The 27,969-nt window shown below is 50.3% G+C and overlaps 1 protein-coding gene across 6 annotated transcripts in view; it reads right to left on the reverse strand.

The window, feature by feature from the left end:
* Positions 1–27,969, reverse strand: part of Mbp (myelin basic protein) — an 80,745-nt gene that overhangs the window by 26,582 nt on the left and 26,194 nt on the right. For 3 of the 6 annotated variants that reach the window (XM_060376989.1, XM_021658727.2, XM_021658726.2), the window contains exon 1: positions 2,860–3,148. In XM_060376989.1, the coding sequence (XP_060232972.1) occupies positions 2,860–3,030 (171 nt within the window). In that variant the 5' untranslated portion in view covers positions 3,031–3,148. Of the gene's footprint in view, positions 1–2,859; positions 3,291–27,969 lie in introns of those variants that run through there. The other 3 variants (XM_021658725.2, XM_021658724.2, XM_060376988.1) reach the window with 2 other exon arrangements.

Genomic DNA, 27,969 nt, shown 5'->3' on the forward strand with positions numbered 1-27,969 from the left:
CATGAGGGGGCTTAGGGTAGACCACCCCTCCCTGCTGGAGGAATGGAAGATTGTCTTTCTCCCTGTGGCACTGGTGCATGTTGTCTGCATGTGACAGTGTGTGGTCAGCCTAGGTCCTCTGTGAGATGCGGCTTGCTTTGGGTGGGAAGGGATCTTTCTAAGATGTGTGTTCGGAGATGCTGGCTGGCAGGCCTGGGGACCGCCCTAGGATGGGGGCTAGCAATAGATTGGGAGGGTTGGCAATAGGTGAGAGGTAATGGGGTCAGATCAGGTGCCCTTGTTCTTTTCCTCAAAGCCACCTCCTCACACTCTCCTAAGGACTGGGCACTGTATGGGCTGGGAAACCTGTTCCTTCCCTTTGAGGCCACAGCACAGCCTCGCTTTCTCCCCACAACAAAGGGGAGTGCTCTCTGCAGTGGACTTTTCACCACGGGGCTTAGAAGAATGTGCCTTCTCAGGGCGTTCTTCATGTGCTCCCTCTGAATGTCAGCCCAGGGAACACAAAGGCTGGGTGTTGTCCCTGCATTCTGTGGGCCGGGGGTGGTGGCTCTGCATGGCACGGAGGCACCACGTGCTGGGGGAGGGAGGATGCAGGAGGCAACAGGACCAGAAGTCCCTTTGCGGGGTGAGGGAGGGTGTTCAGTCTGCCGGATTTTAGCTGGAGACCCCGCCCCACACAGAGGGGCCACATAGCTGCATCTCCATGTGGCTGGTGGTGGCTCCTGTGCCTGCTCCCACCTGAGCGCCCTGCAGGTGTTCAATGTCTTAGAATGACAAGGAGGATGCTGGCTTTAGTCCCAAGCGAAGGCCAGCTAGCCTTTGGGCTCTATTCTTTGCAGCTTTCTTAAGGAGCTTCGTAGTGTAGGAAAACAGGCTCCTTGCCCCATCTATAAACATCAAAATACAAATAGAAACAAATGCTCCTAACAGTCCTCCAGCAGAGAAGGGTACCTCTGGCTATGCTCTGACAAGCTGCAGGAGGGCACAGGGGAGGGAGGGTCAGCACAAACCAACCCTGTATGGAGAGGCCATAATCCTATTTTTGTATGCTAATGTAAAAAGTTAATGATGATGAGAAAATAAGGATCACATGGGCAGACACCAAAGGAATTTTTTTTTATATGAAGGTTGTTCATTTTAATAATCCTCCATATTGAAAATGCATAGTAATGGTGCAAAAAAATTTGATACTTCAAGTTTCACCCCCTCCCCAGTTATTTAAAAAATTATATATATGTAATATATATTTGCCAATATTTGGACTGCTTCTGAGCTTTGAATTTCTGCTTTTAAAAGTTTGAAAAGCTTGTGATTTTAAAGTAGTGCACGGAGAGACACATTTGTGCACTCTGAGAGAGCCACAGTGCTACACGTGACTTGAACCATGACCACAAAACTGGCTCTGGAATCCGTGCCCTTCAGGTATTTCATCTTTCCTGCAATTTCAGCTCTTTCCCTTCAGCTGCGGGGACTGGGTGAAGGTTTCTAGGCCGGTGAGGCTGTGTGTGTATGGGGGCTTGGTCACACAGAGAGACCTCAGGGGCCAGTCAGGAGCCTCTAGAGCTGAAGCTCCTCAAGAAGAGTATTTGACAAGCTATGGCAGTATAAGTCAGCCTTGTAGCAAGCCCTGGGACTGACGAATCAGGGCTGAAGGCAACGCCTATAGGCACCGACCCTGAAGGAGTCTGTCAGCAAGCAGGACATACTGAATGTTAGTGACAAGCGAGACGTGGTGACACCCCAGCCAGAGCCAGATTGCTGCTGAGACATCGAGGGCTCTGGTGGCCACAGAGCAGGAGAGCCACCATGGAGCTCACCTTCAGCAGTTCATAGTCATTTTCACTCTCAAAAGTGTGGCTGGAGACTACAGCATTTCAGAAACCCTGCGCCACCCAAGGCCCTAGAGCCATAGAGAGGCCTCTGCCCCACACTTCAGTCGAAACCCTCTTGAGCCCTCTAAGGCTTTGGGAACAGACACAACTCACAGGCAGAGGAATCTCCCAGGCTGTGAGGGCACTAAAAAACCAGGGCTTATCCACATCTCTCTCCAAAGTTGCCCAGCCACCCAACAGGGTCACGGAAAATGCCTTTCGCTTGCAAGGTGGCAGCCACCTGGCACCGGCTGCTAGGCAAAGCCGATCCACAGGCTAATGCATACACCCACCCCAGATGTTGCCCTTGGAAACTGGACCACCCACACCAGTTTACCTTCCGATATATTTTAATCCACAGAACATTAGCTTTTAAAACATCATGAAACCAAATTTCTATTTAAATTAATGAAATCACAAAACAATACAGTTTTGACTCACAAACAGTCATTCATCCCTCCCTCTCCCACCAAATTATTTAAGACAAAGGGGAAAGTTGGATGGAGGTGGAGGGCTTTGACCTCCTTTGCCTCAATCGGATCATTGTTTCACAACGGCAAGAAATCAGCAGCCTGAACCCAGCAGAGAATGAGCACAAATCAGGACTGAAACCAGAAGCACTGCGCAGAGGCAGAAGTGCTGCGCAGAGGCAGAAGCGCTGAAGCCCCAGGCACACGGCATATGCACCTAAGGACGGTAGTCTCGCTGCCACATCCGAGGTGCCCCAAAATCCAGGGTGCAGAAGGCCCTTGCATCCCTGAGCGACATCCCAATCACAGTCCCTCGCGAGGAGGACAACTGGAGCAAGACAGGTAGAAATAGGCTAAGTGGTGACTAAGCCCACTTCCCTGGGCTTAGTACTGTCCGACCAGGGCCCATATCTCATACACAGGGATATGTCAGTGATGGGGACTGCCCCAGTTCACCTGCCCGCCTCTCCTTCCTTTCTGCACTTAAACCCACAGCTCCTCTACTCCTCGGAGCTCACCTTGCCAGAGCCCCGCTTGGGTGCGCCCCTGTCACCGCTAAAGAAGCGCCCAATGGAATCAAGGATGCCCGAGTCTCTGTGCCTTGGGAGGAAGCCATGCCTGGCATGGTCCATGGTACTTGCTGTGGCCAGGTACTTGGATCGCTGAGAGGGTCTCTTCTGGGACGCCATCACATCCAGGCCTTCGGGAGCTGCTGTGGGGTCTTCTTGGATGGTCTGAAGCTCGTCGGACTCGGAGGGCCTGTCTTTGAAGGTGTTGTCCTCCCTTCCCGGGGCATCTCGGGAAAAGAGGCGGATCAAGTGGGGGCGGTGCCCTGGGTCAGCTGGGTGGGAACCTTGCCAGTTATTCTTTGGGTCTGCTGTGTGCTTGGAGTCTGTCACCGCCAAGTCCTCAGCCGAGGTCCCATTGTTCTGGATCGCATCTGCCTCCCCTGCAACAACAATGAGATATGAATGTGGGCCTGTGCACAGCCTAGCAAGGGACAAAGCTGCTTTTTCTCCTGGGGTCTTGAACTAGCTGTCTCCTATAAAACCCACAGATCTATGTGCGGGGGCCCAAGGAGCCTCGTAGCACCTTGGATGGCTTCAACAGGAGTCAAACCTGGACTGAGCTTGCTTGGATAGAAGGCTCAGGGGCCATCTTCCTGACTTCATCAAAAGAACCACCCAGGGGCAATGGCCTGAGTACTCACAGCAATCAGGCCAAAACATCTTCTGAGTTGCTCACTTACCAGAGCCTCACAGTTTAGGTATCTTGTGGGATGTCTACTGTCTAAAAGGCCACCAGTACATAAGCCCCAAATGTGAAGCCATTGCTTGACAGAGAGTGGCCTTAGTGACTTCCCACATCTCTTTGCAGCTAATCCTCAGGGGAGCAGGTCACCAAGCATTCCTCTCTCCCGGATTCCACAGGAGGCCTCCAGCTCCTGGAACTGCTCACTCAGGGCATTTTGATCTGGCCTTTCCGTAAGCCCTAGAAACCAGAATGCTCCACGTGGGATCTGGACACTTCACACTGAGCTCGCTGCCTCACAGTGTACTACCAAAACTACATTTGTTTTGTATTGGAAATGAGTCCATTCTTCTCTCAACTTCCAGTGTTAGGTTTAAATGAATGTAATTTAACTTCCCTTCCCAACTCTATCACTTACCTGTAGAAATTTGGGTCAACCACGCTTTCCTATAGTACCACCCATCTAGCTACTCACTTATCCATTTGCTGTCAACCCTCCTTTCAGTCTATCCATCATCTATTCACCTTATCAATCCATCCATCTTCTGCCTCTCTGTTCTATTCATCCATCTACTTACTCATTCACCCACCTATCCATCCATCTACCCACCTATCCATCCATCCATCCATCCATCCACCCACTCACCTATCCATCCATCCATCCATCCATCCATCCATCCATCCATCCTTGTACCAACCCACCCACCCATCCATCCATCCACTCACCTACCCATCCATCCATCCATCCATCCATCCATCCATCCATCCATCCATCCACTCATACCCCCAGTGCTATATTTACTCAACAATATTCATCTACCTACTTGTTTATCCATTCTCAATCCACTCCCACCTTGTCCATCTGCCCAATAATCTATGCATCCTTGTATCCATGCATGCACCTATGCATTGTCAGCCCTCCATCTACCCACCATCTAGTACTTATTAAATAGGAGGAACACATTTCTGTAAATGCTAGAGCTATGGTGATGAATAAAACGTGGTCCCTTTTTCATGAAGCTTACATTCTATTTGGAGAAACCATATGAAAAGTGTATGCTAAGAACTAAATGCCTCTCTCCCAACTAAAATGTTCATATCTTGGCCTTCTATTTGTGATTGTGACTTTAAGTGGAAACAGAGTCTTTGCAGAAGGGAAGCTAGTGAAGACAAGTTCTCAGGTAGTATGGTGGGTCCCATCCTATGACTGGATTCTTGTAAGAGAGGGAAACTGAGGCAGGGTGACCCACCAGAGCAGGAATGTGGAAGGTGGAAGGAGAGTCTGAGTGATGTAGCCTCAGCCTCAGGACACCAAGGAATGCTGGCACCACTTGAATGTAGGAGCTACAGAATGGACTCTGGAAGCCTGTGGACTTCAAACAGCTTAATTCTGGATTCCTGCCCTCCACAGCTGTTACCGGATCCCACCGTGCCGTCACATGCTGCCTTGCTGTGTTTTCTCAGCAGGAGACTGTGTAAGGACAGACAGCAAGTGAGGGGCCGGCAGGAAGGCCCTTGGGAGGCGACCCCTACTGATGGACAGTCTGGATCCTAAGGAAGGAGACTGACACCTAAGGAAAGACACACCCTGGAGGCCTGAGCGGGAAAGAGCTCCAGGTCCTGGGAGATGGAATCCAGGAGGCAGGAGGCCTGCAGGTAGAATGGGGAGTCATTGTCAGTTGAAAGCTGATTTTGGAAAGGTGGGTCCAAGTTGCAGGACGGCTGGTCTAGGGATGATTCCAAGCATGGATGAGAGAAGGGAACTGATAGCTCAAGAGTTCAGAATATGGAGACATGGCAGTGATGGTACCTGTGCCAGGCTGAGGGGACAGGCAGAGCAACGGACTCTCCAGGTTTATATTCCAAGGAGGCAGAGAGAAGGGAAAGGCCAAGAGGGGTGAAACAAGGTGGCTGTGGGTGAGGACACTGTTTCCCTTAGGGTGTGTTCTGGTGACTGTCAGGGCATCATGAGCACCCCAGTCTTCTTGACCAATCAGAAGTACCCGCAGGACCTGCACAACCACTGACAGTCCTAGTACATCACAGTGAGGAGGAGCCCGTGAAGAAGCCCGTGTGCCCATAGGCTCCCATCCCGTCTGTCGGCCACACATGTGCGATGCCGTCTGCTGAGTCACTGCTGGGTGCTTTGTCCTTGGGGTACCGGGGAGAGGGGTATCCTACCAGCTCCCTGGGTGGTGAGGATAGCAACCTGAGATACCCTGCAAGAAGGGTGCTCATCCCAGTCACACTGTGTGTGCACAGCCAGCTTTGGTGCACTGACTCTCAGTCTCAAGGCAGGGTGCTACTTGTGAGCACTCCTGACATCCCATTGCTCAGCTCACCTTACAGGGCTTAGCTGAGCATCAGAAATTCCAGAAATAGTTGGCATCAGACCTGCTGAAGGACCAACAGCCTTGCAGTGCAACTTCTGCAAGCTGGATAATCATGAACATACTAGTGAGGAAAAGATTAATAAGGCTTCACACTGAACAATCTGTGGGAGGGTCTTTGTTTGCACTGAGATGTGATGGCTGAAGTTTGTTATAAACTTGACAGAATCACTTAGGAAACGACTATGATCACAAAGGAGACAATTATAATCACCTAGGAGACAATTATAATCACCTAGGAGACAAGTAGGATCACCTAGGAGACAATTAGAATCAATCACCTAGAAGACAATTAAGTCACTCAGGAGACAACTAGCATCACCTAGGAAACAACTAGAATCGTCTAAGAGACAGTTAGAATCACCTAGAGACAAGTAGAATCAATCACCCAGGAGACAATTAAACCACCTAGGAAACAACTAGAACCACCCAGGAGACAATTAAAATCACCCGGGAAGCAACTAGACTCACCCAGGAGACAATTAGAATCACCTAGGAGACAAGCCTTTGGCATTTGGGTAAGAGATGCTCTAGGTTAGGTTAATTGAAGGGGGAAGACCCAGATGTGGGTGGTGCCATTCCTCCAGCTAGGGGCCTGGCATGGCTAGGTAGGAGAAAGCAGGCTAAGTGGCAGAATTTCTCCCTGCTTCCTGACTATGACTGCAACACGACTGACAGACTCTCACTCAGCGGCACACTTTCCCTGCTGTCCTGGGCTGTACCTTCAAGGCGTGGCCGGCGTAAACCCTCTCTTCCTTGAGTTGCTGTGGTCAGACATTTGGTCTTGGCAAACTAACCAGTGCAGAAGTGAGGCATACCTAGGGTTTTTAAGTGAACTCTGGGTGCGTTCCGCTCCCTAAGGAAGTACTCTCTGCCATTCATTCATGCTTGCTAAAATCTTGTCTGGGCTGTTTCTCAGGATTCACACTTGTTAAAATCTTGGTGGGTAACACCATGGTTCTGTAGGAGGGCTCTCCTGGCTGGGCTAGCCCATTTGCTCTGAGCAGCTGCTCTTTGAGGCCAGCGTAACTGACATGGGACCCACGCCAGTCACAGGTAGACTTGGTGAGGGTTAAACTCAGGTGTGTGCACTCCCACAGGTCGACAAAACACCATTAGAAGTGTAGCCCAGGTCTTCTGCTTCCTCCTTTGTGCTGTGCCTAAGTGCTCACATGGAAGGAACTGCTGATGGGGCCAGGATGTCACTGTGCTGGTGTCCTGGTTCCGAAGATGATGGAGAAGAAAAGGAACATATATAAAACATCTCCTGGTCGGAAACACCAGACTTCCGACTCCAGCATGTTACTGTCCTAAGGTGTCTAGGGTAAGTTGAAATGACCAAGTGTTCCACAGCTGCCTGAGCTCACATGGGTGACAGCCTGCAGGGCTGGAACAGCTGACGTGAGGCCTGAGGCTGGTGGTCCCTTGGTTGTGAATATTAAACAGAAGTTTGCATAAACACATCCCCACTGCAGAGCCTTCCAGACTCATCAGAATCACGTGGGTCCATAAACTGCCCTCAAATGACATTGAGCATTGTTGGTAAAGCTGGTGAGTGTGACCTTGTTCCACAAAGTGCCACAGGCCCACCTTGTGTATAAATATTCGGTGGTGACAAAGGACCAGGTAGACTCTGGGAACCAGATGGCTGTGGTATCATCCAGGCCTCTACTGGATGATGCATAGCATCATGAAGGTGCTGTGGGAACAGGCCACTCAGTTCAGGGTGATTAGGAAAGGCAAGGCCAAGTGGGAGGAGATGTTTGCTGGCGCCCTTCTTCCTGGACCCTGGCTGGACTCAGTAACAAGAAACACGGTTGCTTCTAAGACAGGACAGTGTTTGGGAGGCACCCAGGGCGCTCTGGGGAGCAATAGAGAGGTGGAGTTTGCAGGATGCGGCACTGACTTACAGGTGGGTGAGGGGCGGCAGGAGCGCCTGGGAGCCTGGCTCTGGAGTTGCGCTATAAATTCTGGAACTGACAGAAATGAATCCAAAGGAGGAGAGAAGACAGGAGCTATACTGTGAGGAACTAAAGCATTAACAAAACACAAGAGCATCTGAATGCTAATATTTTTACAACAGTTGGGCTTTGTGTCCTTGAACACAGTTATTTGTGAGATACAGAGAAGCCTCTGTGTCCCAGCAGCAGCTCCTCCCTTCCTGCAAGAAGTGTGGAAAGACCTCTAAACCTGCAGCACACAGCCGTGCAGCTGGGAAGAGCAGAGGAACACTTCGCAGCCAAACCAAAGCCAGTGAGGCTTTTCAGGCAGACTTCATCTATGGAACAGATCTGTGACCTATTAAGTGACACATGCGGATCTGGTCCTACCGATATGGGTGCAGAGAGGATTTCTAAAATCTCTCCCATCTTATGGCTAAGTCCTAGGAAGCTTAGGCAGGAAGACAGCCTGGCCACCTGAAAGGTGGAAGGAAGTGTCCTTGTGAGCAGTCTAGGGATGCGGGGGAGTTTTAAGTGGCTCTAGAGCACAGAAACTTGCAGAGCCCTGACATTTGGGGTGACATTTACTATTTAAAGCTATCTGAAGTCATGACTCTGGGAGGCTTGTCTTCTGCTGAGCTGGCCAGCCAAAGGTCACAGAGGTCCATCTTCTACGTCCTTGTCTTTCTGTCCAATATTCTCCAGGTGTAGGGTCTCTGTGCCCAGTGATTCTTCTGAATCTTTTCTCTGTGCCTGGAGCCACCACTTTCCTCTCCTCTCCTCCCCTCTTCTCCCTTGACCTCCTCCCCTTCTTCATTCTGTCCCCCCACAGAGTTGCAGTTTTTGCTTCATTGCTGCTGTTAAGCCCGTATCCTTCAGGATCTTGTCACACCTTTTGAGTGAGCCAGAGGAGTGTGGTAACACTAGGCTGCTAGCTCACGTATGCTTTCAACTCCTCTGCACCCTCCACACAGGAGACAGACTCAGCCACCTGTTTTTCCTCTTGTTCCCTGACAGGGCAGTACGTGGGCCACGTGTGAATGCCGGCTCACAATCCTGGAACCAAAGCCTGCTGTGGAAGACTTCCGACACACCTTCAGGTCTGCCGTGCTGTGTGGAGCTGACTCTTTGTGCTCAGCGAGCACTTCAGGGTCTGCCTTGTTCTCCGTTTAGCTTCCCACTGCTCCTCTGACTAGTTATTTATGTATGTGGGCATAGGGTGTTTGTTGGCCATAGCATGTGTGCAAAGCACACGTGTGGAGATCAGGAGATACTCTTGGATGTAGGTTCTCACTGTCCACCTCAAGATAGGGTCTTCCGTTGACTGCTGTCTACCCCAGGCTTGCTAGCTTTGGGGAATCCTCCTGCCTTCATCTCCCAGCTCTCTCCCTGGGCACTTACATGCTGCTGGTCACACATGTGCAGGCTTTATGTGGGCTCTGGGGTTCTGAACTCCCTGCCTGCTGAGCCATCTCCCCAACTCTGTGTCCTTTATTTTCGAGACAGTTTCTCTATGTAGTTCTGAATTGGCCTTGCGTTTATGACACTGACTGCTGGGATTACAGATATACACTGTCATATCCGGCGAACGAGTCATTTGTAAGTGTGAGCTTCTCTGAAACGTTGAAAGCCTCTAAATCCGCCACTCACCAGGTTTGCTTGAAAAACTGGCTCTGCAGAAGGCTTTGTGGGTTTACTCACTCATCTGGGCTCAGAATTACCCAGATAATGAATTTAGCATTAGAGCTGCTAAAACAAACCATTGCATGGTCCTGGGGTTTGGCAGGTGCTCTGCTCACATGTGTCAGTTGATCTGTCACATGCAAAGCAGTGTGACAGTGATAGACATCGTTACACAGCCATATGCTGCTTCTAGGGGGTCCGCAGAGGTCCACACGGTAGCCTCCAAGCCTGACCTTGTCCTCCTGCCCACACACTGTCCCTGGTAAGTCACTGGGTTGAAATGTGCAGCGGTGTATCTGTATTTGCACATGGCACAGCAGTGCCACCAGGCTCATCCAGAGCGTTTTGAGGTCCTCCTGTAGCAGCAGCTCAAGTCCAGTCTGAGGGTCTCACTCAGCCACATCCTCAGATGACACTGCTGTCCACAAGGCGTCAGAGTTTGGCTCTCAGCCTGTGTTTCTTCTCCCCATCCTGCTGCATCGTGGAGATCATATCCCTCAAACAGCCCTTTGCCTTCCCCCCCCACACATTCTTCCAGTTATCTCTGCAGCCTCAACAGTCTAGACTCCTCTCCAGGGAAACGTGGGGGTTTAAAAAGTGCAAACAGCAGCCATAAGGTGCTGCGTTCCCAGGGGACGATGTCAAAAGCTAAGGATGTGGTAGGTGGGTGTGCGTTTCCCTTCCTTCTGGAAATGCCGATTCTGCCACATGGTTCCGCGCACAAACACCCTGGAGGGAAACCTGGGACCCAGGCAATACGCATGTGGAACACCACACGGAAGACTTTGGGCAGGATGGGCCGCCTTTGGTGCTCAAAGCCTTTGCACAGTGACGGCTGCTTCAGTGGGTTATGCTCATCACGGGGTCACACTCAACAGCTGGATTCCAGCTGGATGGCGTTGGCGATTTCTCCTAGAAGTGACTTTGGCATCTCGCTTATGGTCACTTCAGAAAGTATGGCCTGAAATAGATCCATCCTCCACACATGCCGGAGCAGGTCACTGTCCTGTCCGTTCAGACCAATCCCTAGTTGCTAACTCAGGATTAGAGAGACTATTACTGTGGCATCTGCGACATGGAGAAGGTGCCATTATTTGACTGAGATTTAAGCTCATGCTTTAAGCCTGTACCTTGTGTTCATGTTTTTGGTCAGGTGACTTGCTAAAAAGCCTTCCTCTGGGATGCACATACAGGCCTGTTCCCATCTCTCTCTTCGTTGATCCTCACAGCACACTGAGTGCAGTGATACTCTGCACCCAGCCCCTCCCCCGCCCTGCCCTTGAGTGCGGCAGCTTGGTTGCAGCTGAAGGAATTTTGAGGTCCCAGCACTTTTCTTTATAAGTGAGAAATACTTGGGAGATAGAGAGTCTCAGCTAGAGAAAAGTTAGCCAAAGATTTTAGTCACTTCCAAAACACTGGGGAGGGACACTGCTTCTTGTGGCTGCAGAAAAACTGTGGGTGGTGATATGGGGTGGGGGGAGATACAGGAGGCTAATGTGGAGGGGAGAGAACACCAATGATGTGAAATAAGCCAGGGCAGTTTCTTCTGGGGTCTTTCTAAAGCCCAATTGTTTGCTCCAATCTGTGGGAATTTTAGCTGCAGCAGCTGTACAGATAAGCGGATAAATCTGGAGCCTGCCAGTCTGGCCAGCTTGGGAAAGGCTGCTCAGAGCTCTCTAGCCAAGAAGACATGTGGCTCAGGGCCTTCCCATTCAGTGAGCAGGGATGGGTGAGTGAGTGCTGGCTGGAAAGCAGTCTTTTCAGGTGATTTCCTGCGGTGCTGGCCTGTGGGTTCCATTCTCTCTGAAAGGATGCAGCTGGCCTGGGCAGCAGGGCTTTTTGCGGTACTTTCAGCTGCTGTCAGCAGACAAAGTGGAGAGGTCTGCAGCCAGGGCATAGTTAAGCGTGCCAGTTACTAGCCCCAGCCCTTGATGGAAACTATAGAATGTGTGCTTTGGGGCACACAGCTATATCTAGCCCTGCTCCTACCTGAGAAGAGGGGAATGGGGACACCTATAGGCCTCTAACCACTTGGCCTTCTTGAGAGGCAGCCCAGGCCTGCAGAGGAGCTAAGGAATCTGGAAGTGTGGGCCAGGCTAGAGAGGACCTTCCTTGTTCATGGAATACTTCTGCTGCTGTCAGGCTGGGCTCAGGGTCGCCTGAGAGGGCATAGGAAACAAAAAGGCCCATGGTGAAGCCTGTGGACTTGCTATGACAGAAATTCTGCATCTATGAAAGGCATGTGGCTGCCTGCCAGGCTGCCTGCGGCGATGGCTTTAAGCACTTCCACAAATGAATCTTGTCAGCCCACCCATCACACGCCAATGCCTCTTTTGTGTGCCCAGAACATATAGTTTTTATGTACTCTAAATAGCTCACTCAGGGACCCTCCCACACCAAGAAAGGAGCCACAATAACGGGAGAGCCTCAGGCAAGGGCAGGACTATACTCCTTGGCCGACCCACATACTTGGCCAGACCGTGTATTGCTGAGTGAGAATTTCCTTTGCACAGCAAGGGCACTGGCCCACCATCCAGCTGCCCTAATGCTGCCTATGCAGACATGAGCGATAAAGAGGAGCCCCGTAGCCACAGTTTCTTCTCCTGGCATGGGCGCCAGGAACACATGGCTCTGTAAGGACAGGCAGTCCACAGCAGTGACCACCCCAGAGAGCAGCGGCCCAGGCAGCCCACAGCTGCAGGGGATTCCTGGATCCTGTCAGCCTTGCAGAGCCAATGCTCAGTACACAGAGGCTGAAAATTCAACTGAATGTGAACACGTGGGCAGAGGTCCAGATAAGACAGAGCTGTCCTCAATTCTTGGTTCCACCACCTTTGGCATGTGATTTCATGTCTTTAAGGCTTGGCTACCTGATATGCCAAATTATCTGAGTACCTGGGCTCCTGCATAGTCTTGTTTTGACAAGTCATTACAGCATTAGGCCACAAAACATTGCTAGGCCTGTTCATCTAATGTGTATCTACCCATCTACCTCTTATCCACTCCATCCACCTTTCCATTTATCTCCTCACCCACCCACCCATCCACCCACCTATGCCCATTCATATCTGTCTGCCTACCTTTCCTTCCTTCCTTCCTTCCTTCCTTCCTTCCTTCCTTCCTTCCTTCCTTCCTTTCTTTCATCTATCACTTATCTAGCATCTATCTATCTATCTATCTATCTATCTATCTATCTATCTATCTATCACACATCTACTATCCATCTGCCCCTCATCTATCCATCCGTCCACACAGCAACCTATTCACCTGCTTCCTATTTCATCCATCCATTCACCTATTATCCACAATCTATTTATTCATTATCTATTCTCCCATTCATTCATTCACTTGCTGATCACCTATCTGTACAATACACCCTCTGCCCTGCCTGCCCACTCCAATGTGGCCATTCTCTTTTAGGTCTTCATTATCTTTGCCTCTTCAAGCGTCACGAATTTCCATCCCCAAATCTGCCAGAGATGCTGGTTTCTAGTACCACAGAAAATCTGAGCCCTGGATTGTGTGGCCCCAGTATAGCATCCAGTCTTAGATGGCACTACCCCTGCCCCCAGCTTCCCTAGGCTCCAAAGGTCCTTTTGTCTTCAGTGTCCTACTCAAGACCCATCACCGCTATCCTATCCCAGCAGTCACTGTCACCATAAATAAAAGCACAATCCAAGTCCACGTTTCCTCTGCTGCCCCCCAGGCTGAACTGAAGAGACTTCTTTTGTCTGGCTCCATGCACCTACCTCCCCACCCCCAAACTGTGCATCAATCAGCTTCCATTAAGGAACAGCCTTAAGCAACAGACTCAATATATACCTCCACTCCCACCTTTCCTGAGGTATGCAGTGTTGTCCTGGAATGACAGCACCCTCAGACATCATGCTTTTTCACTGGTCAGTGGGACTTGGAAATAGGGCCTGAGAAGATGTAACCAAGAGGAACTTTCGCTGGATTAGGGAGGACCCCAATCTAATGGGGGTGAGCCTGTGAGAAGAAAGATGCTCATGCACAAAGAAGAGACCAACATGGACCTTAGGCGACATCAACTGCAGCCATACGTCACCAAATCCAGGAATGTCACGTGATGTCAGCTGCAGATGACCATGATGCGCCCCACTGAACCCCCAGACTCCCGGGGGTTATGGCGTGTGGATGTATGAACTTTGGGCTTGCAGCTGAGTAATGTACAGCACATGCCTGTTACTTTTGGGCCCTCCACCCCAGTGCTGTGTCCCATGCCTCACACGCCCTTGTTCTCTCTGCTTTCCCCACTCCATTTCCCGCAGTGCTGCAGTGAAAAGCTCATCTTCTATGGAAACGCTGCTCTGTGGCTAGCAGGGAGGAAGATGATTCTGCATCTCCAGGCCCCTCAGAGGCTCTGAGCTGCAGAGGACACTGGGCTCAAGGACGTATTTCCCAAGCTTATCTGCCAGGGCATTGTTCTCCCAGAGTGAGGGTCAGCATGCTGAAGGCAGGCTGTAGGAGCCCCAGCTGTAACGAGATCAAGCAGAGCAAGTGTTCAACTTCTCTTCCTCAGACTCATATGTTGTTGTTTGTTTGACCTTACTCCCCCTCCTCCTACCTAGTTGTCCATTCTATGGGCATCACAAGGCCTGTGTTGTCTATTACTCATACACATCACTACCCTGAGTCCTTTAGAATCATGCTCCCCTCTTGCTGGAGTGTTGTGCAAACAGTAGATGCTCAGTAAATACTGAGCAAGGAAGATAATCACCGTCATAAAGAACTGTGCTCCTCTTTCATATTTCAACATGTGCTTCTGTCAATGACAGATGCTGTCTCCATTGGAAACCAGGTCTTGGCTATGAAGGCGAGAACCCTCTCCTCACTGGAACAAGAAATGTGTTGTTGCCTTTTGACTGGTTCGCCACTGATTCAGCACCACCCCCAGACCAGCATTCTGATGCTACAGGAAGTGAGGGACCAGGACCACCAGAAGAAGGAACTCCTTTTTCCCTGTCACTGTAAGTGGCCCTTGAGCCTGCTACATAGATGCTTGGGAAGTATCCTACTGAGAAAGGCACACATAGCAAAGAGGTCCAAACCCTGAAGTGAGGTACAGCAAGAAGCCAAAATCAGTGGGGTCACCTATAAAACTTCCATGAGTTAACAGGGGTACTTCTAGGTCTACAGTAAATTTATGAGAAAAACTATCTAGTGGCAAACAGATGGTCATTCGAGCAAGAGGGGAGCATGGTTCTAAAGGACTCAGGGTAGCGATGTGTGTGAGTGAACAGTGCTGAGAAAGAGACCTAGAACTGACAGGTGTAACGAAAGGGCCAAAGGACGAGCATTGCTCCTGAATTCCTGTAGAATGCTGTCTATGGGCTCTAATGCTGTTTTTTGTTTGTTTTTGTTTTTTAACCCAGTTATAGCTGGTATTTGCTACTTTGTGGGTTCTCCTTTTCCTACCCAATTTCACCCCCTAACAGTAGATAGGAGAGAAAGGAGGACAGGTCGGGGGTGTGGAAAGATAGAGATCCTTGAATCTAATTTCTTTCTTCTTGGATTGTATCTGGACTTTGCTACTTTATGGATTCTTCTTTTTCCCACCCATTACCTCTCCAGTTTCACCTCCTATCACAGATAGAGAAAGAATGATAGAGGGGAGAGAGGAAGATAGACATCCTTGAATCTAATTTCTTTCTTCTTGTTTCTTCTTTGAGCACGACTACTAACAAGCTGCAACCATCACCCCCAAACGACCAACAGCCATGAACCCCCACTCTTGGGGTTCTAGTGTTTATAGAGCCTCTGAAAAGTTCCCAGAATTGCCAATTTCATACAATCGCAGAAACTCTCCGCAGCTGGCAAAACCATGCCTCTACTAGAGCAGCAGGCAAATCACAGTCAGCTGCTGTGGACAGCCCAAAGTAGCCCCATGTCCCATACTTGGGATTAAAACAAAAGTACGTTCTTACACTATTTCTGTTTTTTTAAAAAAACAAAAATTCCAGGCTTCTCATTATACCGGGTATTGGGGATGAAACCCAGGGCCTCAGGCACATGAGGTGAGGCAAGTATTCAACCACTCAGCCCTCCTTTAATTTGTTTAGGCTGGCTCTGAACTCACTCTTCAGCACAACTAAGCCTTGAACCTGCCTCAACCATTTTCCTTCCTCAACCTCTTGTGCAGCTGGCTTTGCACACGTGTGCCTCTGGACTCAGTCCGGAACAGACTTTTGTCCTGGAAAATAACCTCTGTGAACCACTGCATCGCTGGAGAACTTGCTAGAACAAGCTCCATCTAAGGGTTGAAGCATTTGTTCTGTAGACACATGGCAAATGGAAGAAAGACAAGAGCAACAGGACAGGGCCTACTCACTCATCGTTAAATCCCACCTACTTGTAAGCAGGGCCTGCTCGTACCCGCTTGTCATCAGATCCTGCCCACCTGTGTCAGTCGTTAGGCCCTGTCTGCTGGTTAGCAGGCTGCATTCTGTAGGGCCACGGATGTCTACCATACCATGTGTGGCCAGTGTATGAGGCGGAAAGAGTGAAGTCCGGCTTCCTGACCGAGGAGGGGAGGTGACTGGAGCGGCTGCTCTGATGGCAGGCTCATCTGCGAGTTGAGGTCACTCCACAGGATTTGGGGACTGGCTCCGTGGTTCTCTGGGGTACAACATGAGCAGGGACTGGGGCCGAAGACAGCTTTAGCCTTTAGCAGCTGCATTGTACTGCTATAACCAGACTTCAGATCTTGTCCTGGAGAAACCCTTTGTCCTCCGTCTTGGAGACCCTTGACCTCGGGCAGGGCATGCTGGAGACAGGCAGGTGCCTTGAGTCTGCAGCACACTGGCCATCATGGAGAAGCACATGACTTTGACACAACACTGCTGCAACTGTATATTACTTCCATACCCCACTGGGAGGTACCAGGCGATCAGTATATAACCTGGAGACGCGCTGTGGACCAAGTGCTGAACACTGCTCCTGTGGATAACAGCGTCAGTCGGCTCCACGGCCGGTCATCTAACAAGTCACTTCCGCCACTTAGAAGCCGGTTCCACACTCTACCCAAGGGCCCATCACATCTGCATGTGGTTGGCATGGAAACCAGGAAGGCTCTGTGCCACAGATCCCAGGCTAATGGAATCAGGAACATTTCCTCAGCGTGAAGGAAGAGAAATGGTTTATCAAGTGACGGGTTAGGGGCAAGCGCTGAATCAGCGCTGCCAAATCAGAAGAGTCTGGCCGGGAAGAGCGGGGGTGGGGAAAGGGTAACTGCTACAGCAGAGAACTTCCTGCACTTCTTCACACATGTCCTGTGCTGTGCACTACGTGAGCGCGAAGGAGCCAACCTCCCTGAGAAGGCACTCAGGCAGGCGTCCTGCTTGCTCAGGAGGAGGCAGATACCACAGACCCATCATTCTGTTTCCGTCCTCCTCCCTTCACTGGTTCCCGGGGGTGGAAAAAGAATCCACCTCTGTGACCTGTTTAGCCATGTTCCTCTATTCCCTGCCTTGGGGCAAGGCATGGAGCAACTTCGCGGCACTGAAGTGCACGCACAGCTTGTGTAGGTATGCTAACGGGTGGACGGACACAGGCATACAGACGTGTGTGTGTGTGTGTGTGTGTGTGTGTGTGTGTGTGTGTACAGCAAACGCTTAGCGCGGAGCCTCCCTGCCCACTGATTACGTGGCACGGCCGCTGTTTATTTCTGTAGCGAAAGGAACTGTGGGACTGAAGTCCTCTCCTCTGCTTGCTGCACTGGGAAGACCAGGGCCTCCGGGGCACCAGACCCCAAGGTGACTGGTGTGCACCATCCTGCACCACACCTGGCCCCCACTGGCGTTTGCCGCCCTCGAAGCTAAGAATGCGTGCTGTCTTCTTAAACGGCTGAACACAAAAACCAGGGTTTTGTGGCACGTAAAAAGCACGGGACGTTCAGTTTTTGGCACTTACGACAGAAGTGTGTTGGGCCAGGCCCAACTGTTCGGCAGTAGGATTGTCTGCTGTGGTTGTGCTGCCGTGGCTGAGCTGAGAGAGACTGGTGATGGGGATAACCTCGCTGCTCGCTGTCTGCAGGCACAGGGCAGCGGCCTGCCTGTAGGAATGTGAAACACCATGCAGAGTCCCAGCAGCTGACAGTCAGCTCAGCCCTAAGATGTGTGTGGTTCTAGGTGTGAGGTGTCAAGGGGAGAGGTCATTAGCATTGACCAAAGTTGGTGGCTTCAGGGTGTAGCTCGGTTGGTAGAGAACTGGACTAGCATGCATGAAACTCAGTCTAATCCCCGACACCATATTGACCAAACACGCTGGCACACTCCTATAATCCTAGCACTTGGACCCAGAGTCAAGAGAATTGGAAATTCAAAGTTATTTACATAAAGTATTCTAGGTCAGAATGAGCTATATGTGATACTGTTTCAAAAAAAAAGAAGAAGAAGAAAAGAAAGCAAGGAGAAAGACAGACAGAAGACATCTGGTTGGTGGCTTAGCAAGTAAGGCACTTTTAAAGATGCATTTGATTTTAATTTTACGAATTAAATTAGTGATAATTATTTTCCAATCAGAAGATGAGGGTGTGGTCATGTCAGTCAGTTTGTGCTCTGGGATAATGCACACTGAATTCCCACCCCCACGGCCACTGGAGAAACTTAGGAGGGTCCCCGTGAAGTGTACCAGCTCCCAAACCCAGGACGAATGGTGAGAGGGTGGGTGGGAGAGGGGAGGGTGGCAGGGCAGAAGCCAACCAAGCTGCTAGACACCAAGAGCCACTAGGGTCCGTTTCAGAGAGCCGTTGCTTGTGTTTATACCAAAGTATTTCCTCTGTTGGTTTCTCAAAATGAAGTACAAATGGCCGATGAACATGAAAAAGTGTTTTGCCACACTTGCCAGCATCAACAGTACAAACAACAGCAAACCTAGTGCTGATAAGGGAGAGAAGTTTGTGCACTGCTCCTACCAATCCAGTCACTATGGAAGTCAGTGTGTGTGTGGGGGTGGGGGTCCTTACAAACTGAAAGTGGAACTACCAGGATCCAAGAATGCCACTCTTGGAGGGTGTGTGTGTGTGTGTGTGTGTGTGTGTGTGTGTGTGTGCTTGAAGACAGTGTACCACAGTTGAGCCTGTGTGTTTACACTTACTGCCTCACTAGTCCCCACTAGCTGAGTTATTGTGTGCTTCGATAGATGAATGGCTGAAGAAAATGTTGTACATATGCACAATGGATTTCTAGTCATTAAGGAGAATGAAATGATGTTGCTTGCTGGAAAGTGGATGTAATTGAAGACCATATTAATCAAAATACAGATCTCAGTCAATCTGAGGTGAGCCTGATCTACAAAGTGAATCTAGGACAGCTAAGGCTACACAGAGAAACCTTGTCTCAAAAAAAAAAAATCAAAATAAAGCAGACAAAAAAGACAGATATTGGATGTTGTTTTTCATTTGTAGACTCTCTGCATGTATGCATGCATACACACTCTCTGTATGAATGTCGGTATATATATATATATATATATATATATATATATATGCGCCTGTGCATGCCTGGACATCATTCTACAAGCACTTCTTTACATGTATATATGTATATATATATGTATATATATATAATAACTGACATGGAAGTACAAAAGAGACTGCAGTGAGGAAGGAGATCTGTGAGAAGGAGGAAAACGAGGAGAGAAGCGTAGGCATGGGGATGAATACGGTCAAAGCGAACAGCATGCTCGAAAAGAAATCATGAAGCCCAGAACCATGTAAATAAATGCACACTAAGGGGAGGGAGAGAGGAGGGAGGGGAGAGGAAGAGAGAGAGGGGTGGAGGGAGGGGGAAAGGGAGAGGGACATGGTGAGGGGGAGACAGAGGGGGATGAAGAGGGAGAAAAAGAGGAGAGGAGAGGAGAAAGGAGGGGGAGGAGATGAGGGGAGAGGAAAGGAGTCAGGCAGACAAACCCAGTATGTAAAGAGAAAGAGAAGCCACCAGCTCACCAGAGTCCGGAGAGTGGACATGATGGCCACTTGCAGGCTTCTCTGAAGTTTTTGCTGACTGTGTACACACCCAGCATTTCCCACCATTGTACAGATCACTGAGAGGAGCAGGAGGCTGCTGTCTTTTCCTGTGTCTCATCCAAGGGACACATTCTAGAAACCATGATCTCAGTCTCCCAGGGGCTCTGGTACCAGCCACTCTTAGTGAGGAGGGAAAGCTACAACTGAGTCAGCCGGACTGGCCTCCTGCTTACTAAAACAGCCATGCTATGTTGTACATAGCTGGAGAGTATTTTTAAATCACTTGTAAATATGAAAAAAAGCAGTCAGAAATGATTTGCACTCTCAGGAGTGTGGACATGCCACACAAAACAAAATGGAGGCATTACGGACTGGGCATTTCTGAGTTATTTTTAGGTCCTTCTGGGGGACAGTAGCAGATCTGTGTGCAGCACTTACTGTGCCTGGACACCACAGGGACAATGGTGTCAAATGTCCGGCACAGCACAGCAATCAGGCCCCATACAATGCCCATCTTTCAGTGTCCATGGTCCAGCATCAAGGGAGTGCCCCCGCCGTGCCAGCTCCGTGCCAGCTGGTGTTAGCCCCTGCTGGGCTTGAAGGATAAAAATAGCCCCTTCAAGGGAGAGAGGAGGCTGTGAAAGTTTTGAAAACCTCTGGGTGATAGAACAGGCCTTTTCCACGTTAGAAAGCCAGACAATTACAGACGCTTTCTGAGACACCGGTTATAAAAATGGCCTCAGGCTAAGCCCGGTCCAGCTCTTGCCTGTTGATATGGATTGTGTTCAGGAAAGGTGTGTGTGTGTGTGTGTGTGTGTGTGTGTGTGTGTGTAGGTGCTTTTGCCTGTGCATGCCTGGATATCATTCTACAAGCACTTCTTTACCTTATTTGTTGAGACAGGGTCTCTTCCTGGACCTGGTGCTCACCAGTTCAGCTAGACTGTCTGGTTGGCAAGCCCTTCAGTGCTGGAGTTACACATGTGAACCTCCTTCCCTGGCCTTTTGTACAGGTGCTGGGGAGACACACTCAGGTCCTTCCTTATGCCTTCGTAGGCACGTGACCCACCTAGCCGTCTACCCAGCCCTAGAAGGCATCTTAACTATGAAGAGTTTCTGTTTTCTCTTTAGTCAGACATTCTGAGGCAACTTTCCCCTTAGCTACCATAGATACCAACATGGAGAAATGAAAAGCATCCTCCATGTTTAGCTAATGGAGGTGAATACACTTTCAACTCCTTGTGAAGATTCTGACCACATCCACAGTGACCACAGTGAAACTTGTAGGGAGCCATTTCCATCTCGTGTGAGCCTTGAATATGTTGATGGTCACACAGGAAATGAACACAGGCTGAAGCTCAGCACCTCTAGGTTCTGAAAATGAACCTGCTTAGGAGCTCCCCACCACTGGGGTGAAACTGGCCTCCCCAGCTCTTTCTGTGGCATCTTCTGATTTCATCAGAGATGTCTACTGTAGACCCCACGTGTGTGCAGCTTCTCAGGGGCCCGTGGCAGGGGATGCTGTGACCTGGGGTGGCCATTCCTTCTGCTTCTTTTGTCAGCACCTATATTAAAATAAGACTGTGCATCTCCCTGGTGGCTCCTCTGTGACCACCCAGGTCAGTGTCACTATCAGCTCGGGCTCCGGTGGGCCAGAAAGTCCCTTCTTACTAGAATTTCTGCATCTGTGCAAGTGCAGCGTAGGAACACTACCACTCATGCTTTAACCTCTGTGAGTGCTCTGTGAGCTGGGATGGGTCGGGTGGGTCATCGCTCTGTGTGGCGTGCGGCACTCCTCAGGTGTCACATGGCATTTATGTCTGTAGTGTGTGATGGCCATTAGATTATCACAACACAACAGGATCGACAAGTAGGAGGACCCCCAGGGCTGCATGCTGGGGGCTGGGGCATGGTCACCAGAGACCGCACACGCTAAGACCATTTACACAATTGTGCGGCTCTTGCAGACTCCTCAGTGCAGAAGGCGGCTTTGCGGCTGCAGTGGCTGAAGCTGGGGTGGGAGGTGGGCAGTGTCTGGATGGGACCCAGTCCCTCTTGCTGGGGAGGCTGAGTGCTCTAAAAACAAAGCAATTAAGCTACCAGTTCACTGACCATTTCAACAAGCAGGAAACGAACCAGCGTGTAAAAGAAGGTTCTTGTAAAAGGGTGTGTGTGTGGCAATTGAAGAGCCATAGGCATCCTTAACATTTCATTCTAAACTTGCCAAGACTGGGCATCCTCTGGACATCAGGAAGTCATACACCTACTGCCCAGTAAAGGGGTCAGACATCTCCATCTTCAGAGAAAACCCGGTCTCCAAATTGCAACTGTAATTCACAGCATTAAGAGCCATTATTCAAAAAGCCACAAACAGACCAGTGCTCTTCAGTCTAGCCACTGAGCCATTCTGGGAAGAGCCAGGCAGATGGGCAGCTTCAGGGCAATCAAGCCCACTGCTGCTCCCATGCCTCCTGCTCTTCCTCTTTGGTCCCTGGCACACCTCCACCCTGAAGCCCCGAGAAGCTTCAGGGCAAGCTTCCTGTTTCTGTAGCACCTTGGGGGAATTCTGAGGGATACTCAGAGACTAAAAACAGGAACACTGTTATGGGAAGTGGTTAGATTCACGATCAACGGGGCAGAGGTGGAAAAACGTCCCTGCTGGAAGAAAGCAAGAGAGAAATAAAATCTTGTTAACAGATGGTCCCTGTCTTGTGGACACTGCCATCTCCATTTTACGTATATAAAACCGGAGGCTTCTGAAGCCACTGTAAAACATTCAGGTTGTATTTCTTTTGTGGAGCCAGACCTGAACCAGGAGAAAGATGACCTCTGTACCAGTGGGGAGAATGACGGCTGCTTTAAACGAGCTGTTCTAGAAATAGCTGAACACATTTTATTTCAAAATAATAAAATGAAGATGAAGTCTGTTTGAGACAACCTGCTCAGTAGCTGCATTTTAATCCAGCCTGTATCACTTCACTAGAAAAGCCATTTGTGCTGTGTGTGCATCTCTATGGAGACCAGTGGGCAACCTCAGGGCCTCAGGTGTTAGCTTCCATTTTCTCCCTTCCTTCCTTCCTTCCTTCCTTCCTTCCTTCCTTCCTTCCTTCCTTCCATGTTTCCTTTCTTTTTTCTTTTTTTTGGTTTCTATGTGTAGCCTTGGTTATCCTGGACTTGTTTTGTAGACAAGGCTGGCCTCAAACTCACAGAGACCTACCTGCCTCTGCCTCCCAAGTGCTGGGATTACAGGTGTGCGCCACCATGCCCGGCTTATCTTTCATTTTTAGAAACAGAGTCTTTCACTGGCCTAGAATACACTAAGTAGTCTGGGCTGGTCCCAGGGACCCTCCTGTCTGTCCTCCACCAGCACTGGGACTACAGGCATGTACCACTGTGCCCAGATGTTTTCTGGAGTGTTCTGGAGATGAATGGAGGTCCTCATGCAGGTGAGGCAAACACTTTACCTGACAGAGCCATCTTCCCAGACCCATCCATTTCCATTTTTACTCTACATTCCTACACACTTAGCTGAAAGGCCCCTGAGGTGGTTCAAGAGAACAGGAAGCCTTGCCTTGCTGGTTTGAAAGGAATACTCTGGCTCTTTGCAGATGTTCTGCTTGGATTAAGAGGAAAGGCAAGAGATCCAAGATGGCGGCACCAGAAGGACACTGTCTGAGGAGCAGGACAGCAGTGTCGGTACAGCGACCAAGAGATTGAAAGAGGAAACCCCATGGTGTGGGAATTAATTGGGTCCATTCTCAGGTCACCTAGATAAAACCGGAAGAGATCCATGGTCCCACAGGCACTCGATCGCCAGACTAGAGCCACATGCCTGCGTGTCCTGACCATCCTCCCAGGCTGAACTGGGGGTACCAAAACACTAGAGACTTGGAGTCCCAGTCGCAAGAAAATCCCACAAGGAAGGAAGCAAATGGGACTGACCTCAGGTCCTGAAGTCTATCCCTGGAAAAGGTCCCGCAGACCAGCGGGCACACATCGGCAGCCCTGAGCAGGGTTCCAGCTGCCAGCCCAGAGCCCTGCTGTGCACCCGACTCTCCATCACAAACAGAACTGTGGGCCCCAGGGCATCAGAGACTGGGTTTCCCTTCAGGACAAAATCCCACTGTGAGGGAAATAGCAGGGAGGAACTTAGAGCACTCAACGGACCTCCCTACCACACACGGAAAAGTTCTCAGGAAAAGTTTCCAGGTTCCTGCCCAGTCACCAGTATGGAGGCATCACCTGCCAGCGCCTGTGTGCTCTACGCACCACCCCAAACACCACAGACTGGGTCTCCCTGTTGGGAGGAAACCCCACGATGGGGGAAACATCAGGCCCTACCTCAGGACACCCAGCTCCGGAAAAGATTCTGGGGACCCGCAGACTCCAGGCTCAAGCCTCCTGCTGCCTGCATGAGAGCTGTGCTCATTTGCCACTGATTACCACTTGGATACTGGGGCACAGAGCTCCAACCTCAGACCTACAGAAGCCTGGGATCCCCATGATCAGCCCCCAGACACTGCTCCATGGGGCGACCAGTTATCCCTAACTAAGCTGACCAAACCGCGGGCCATCCAGGTTACAGCAGCAGCTCACTAAATTTACAGCAAGAAACCCACAAGCAGGGCAGCTGTCTCCAGGACTTCTCCTGGTGAGAGGAGAGCCCACTTGACTAACAAAGACCACAGTTACCACTTAGGTCTGTACGCCTGAGGTGAGCTGTGGCAATTCCTGAAAAACACCGGCCAATCAGTGACCATACCCAAAAAGCTGAGGAGTTCTCCTTCAGGAAAAATCATCTTCCTGCCAAAGGGATTCTCCCCACCACAGGATTCCAGGAAGCACCAGAAACTAACACCCAACACCTAAGATAGCCCAATGGGTAGAGGTCAGCGTAAAAGCTCAGCCAACAAAAGACAGAGCAATATGGCATCTTCAGAGCCAGCCATCCAGGGGCAAGCAGCCCTGGACACCCCAGCATAAATGAAATTCAAGAAGTTGACCTTACACCTATGCTTATGAAGAGGAAAACAGAGGAAACAAACAAAATGCGTAAAGGAGAAAGGCAAGGCGCGGCTGCTGTAAGTCTGTCCTTAAGGGTCACGACTGCTAGCTGCATGTGATTTACTTCCGCATTTGCCACTGGGCAGCTAGCAGCCCTTACACTCTCTGAGTGAAGTGTACTCCTGATGCCGTGGAAAAAAAGCGCTGTTCAACTTGGGGCTCTTGGAAGAGTAAAAACCAAGCAGCAAACTTGACAGGGATTTTCTGGGCAGCCGCTCTCACTTCCTGTTCATCTCCTGACTTCACGAATGTTCTGATCCAAACACCTGACCATGTCATGGAAAATCCCCTGAGGAGTGAATTTCTGACTAACTGGGGTGTGGGGCCATTCCTGCCCTGACCCCGGGATCTTGCTGCAGAGAGGCAGTTGTGGAAACATGGAAGAAGCTGGATGTGGTGGTCCATGCCTATCATCTCTGCACTCAGGAGGCTGAGGCAGGCGGAACACCAGGAGCCTGACGCTAGCCTGGTCTACAGTCACATGATGTCTCAACAAAACAAACCGAGGAAGAAAGGGTTAGAAAAGGAGAAAGATTTGGGGACCTTGGCCATTGAAGACTCAAAATTCTGAAGGACTGCTATACTTCCTGTAAGTGTGAGCTGCTCCTGCTGGCACAGGAGCCTGGGGAAGCTAGAGCTGCACCTCCACCCACAGAGAGAGAGGTCTGCACTGCTCGGGACAGTGGAGGAAGTACGACTGTCTAACTTTGCTAGGCTGCATCGACTTGGTATCAGATCCACACGGACCTTTGGTTTCGAGCCAAAGGCTGTTGCTGCTCATTGTCTTCAGGATCCAGGCTTTTTCAAAAGAAGGACCTGGGCCTGTCTGTGGTCACGTGGTTTGTGCTCCCTCCTGTGTCGCCCTCTGTGTGATTGTGGTCAGAGTGAATGCACTCCCACTTTTTCCACTTTTTCGTTGAGATTGTGGGCAGCTCCTCATCGCCATGTGATCCTAGATAGTTGCATATACACACATATGTATGCACATATAGATGCATATGTGTGGCGTGCACACACAGAGAGATGGGGAGAGGAGGAGGAAGAGGAGGAGGAAGAGAGAAAGAGAGAGAGAGGCTTTGAAGATGTGGTAGGGTCCCTGTATCACTGAAACAGCTGGGAAGATCCCTCTGTACCACTGCTCAGGAGGAAAAGCCGGTGACGTCCAGGACTGAGTCCATAGCCACTCTGTACCAGTTTTTCTTTCAGCCACATCCATAGGATGACAAATGCAGCAGCTTGGCCCATATCCAGTGCCTTGGAAGGTATCTCTACTTCTAACTGCATGGAAAATTTCAAAGCCCTTCTGCCATTAGCTACCCTTGAACTAGGAGAGTGGAGTGGCTATGGAGCCAGGTGTGGCTGACCTTCCCAGTACCACATCAGCGCAGGGAAGTGACAACCTCAGGGTGTGGTATCCGAGCCTTGAGTCCCTAGGAAGCAGCCGGTGGGGCTGGACATGAGAGTGTGTGTGGCAAATGAGTGTATCAACAGCAGCGTATGAGTGTGTCAAATCCTGCCTCACTGGGGCGGGAGCTGCCCTCTCTTCAGGAAAGAGATGACATTGTCACTAATAGGATTTCTTCGGAGGGAAAAGCCATTATGGATTTATTTATTAATGCCATCATCTCAAGCACACACCCCAGGGAAGTGCTTGCCACTCTTAATTCTAGCAAAAAAAAGCAGGTCTGGGAGGGGACACCAGCTAGGCTTGCCTTTAGTACGTTTGGATCTGAATAAAGATTCCAGGAAAATGAATGCAACGTGAGGGCATGTTCTGTTCAAATGAAACCTTTTCAGCTAAAGGAAAGCTTTAAACACGATAATAAAAGACAAACAAAATTCTCCAAGCTAGGAAGAAAGAGGAGAGCTTTCTTGGTTAAGTTGTAGTTAGTTTGTGAGCAGCAGGAGCTGTGAATAACAGTGGTCGGGTCAGAAGTTGCAAACCCATGGTTCATTCCGACTCTAACGTCCATAAGTCACAGCAAGCTACCCAGGCTTCACTCGCCCCTCCAACCTTGTCCTTTCCATTCTTCATAATGGACTCTGTAGAAACTGCTGTCTAACTGTTGATCTGGCTCAGTTAACAGTGAAAAAGCTAACGAGAGTTTACCTGCTGGGATGCCCAAACAACCTGGGTCTGTGCTGCCTTCGAGGGGGCTGCGTCCAGATGCCTTCTCGGCAGGTATGAGTGAGACAGGATGGGCCATGGGTAGTGCCAAGCCTGCCTTGGCTGCTGAGTGGCTGGAGCTGCCCCGGGCACAGGGCAGGAAGGTTGGGAGTAACGCTTACCAACGGCTTTCCAAATACTCACATTCGACACTCCTCAGCAGGATTTAGAAGAAACATGGGAGCAGAGGGGAGTGTGTTGGGCTTTGGGGTGAAATGGGTAAAGATCATGGAACGGGAGGGGAGCGAGGAAAACTCTCCGAATGCCAGGATGGCAAGGCAAGTGTCCTTCCTGACACTTTATTTCGTACATGTGAGGGATACTGACATGAACGTGCCCCTGAGAAAAGTGCCACCTATTTCCTTAAGGATCCTTCTGGGAGATTGGGGACATCCTGGTTCTGGTGACGGTCCCCACACAGTGTGTTTGTATAAGCAGGAAGGGTTAACTGGAAAAGTGTGACCTTCCTACAGGACACTGGGGCTCCCAAGTCCAGTGCCAAATTCAGACAAATGTAAAATAGTCCCTTTTGCTGGTGAAGACCAAATGCAGGTGCTTTTGAACGGGGATCACACCCAAGGCGCTTAAAATACTCAAAGGGATCGTGGTGGGCACAAGATGTCTCCAGTGGGCCCTTCCATGGGGAAGACTATCAGCATTCCTGGGCTGTGGGCAGGGCGCACTGCTGCCCAAATGGCCAAAGCCCATCACATCTGCTATTTGTGCCTTGGGAGGCTGTATTCCCTCTTTGTTCTCACTATCTGCTCGCTGTCCTATTGTGGCTCTGCTGACCCCGAGTGACTCCAGGCATTTAAAAGTGGGGCTCTCCAGGGCAGGCCATCTGAGCCCGTTAGGCACAGGCAGCCATAGCTGCTCTGTGGGAGTCAGCCTGCACAGCCCCAGGCTCCCAGGAATTGCTGCCTAGCCACTTGCCTCCTCCTCTTCCTCCCACCTGGAATGGCACAGCTTCACTACAGCTACCACCCTGTTCTGGGAGTTTCAGCTCTGCGGGAGAAGTTCTTCAACAAGTGGGAAAAAAGGCAGCGGCATACCCTGGACACTTTAAACCCCACACACTTTACTGTCTTCCACAGGAGCACCATAGCAGAGGCAGCTCAGCCCTGGCAGAAGGGGTCTTACACACACAC

Source organism: Meriones unguiculatus, chromosome 2 (genome assembly GCF_030254825.1).
Source record: "Meriones unguiculatus strain TT.TT164.6M chromosome 2, Bangor_MerUng_6.1, whole genome shotgun sequence".
Classification (NCBI taxonomy): domain Eukaryota; kingdom Metazoa; phylum Chordata; class Mammalia; order Rodentia; family Muridae; genus Meriones; species Meriones unguiculatus.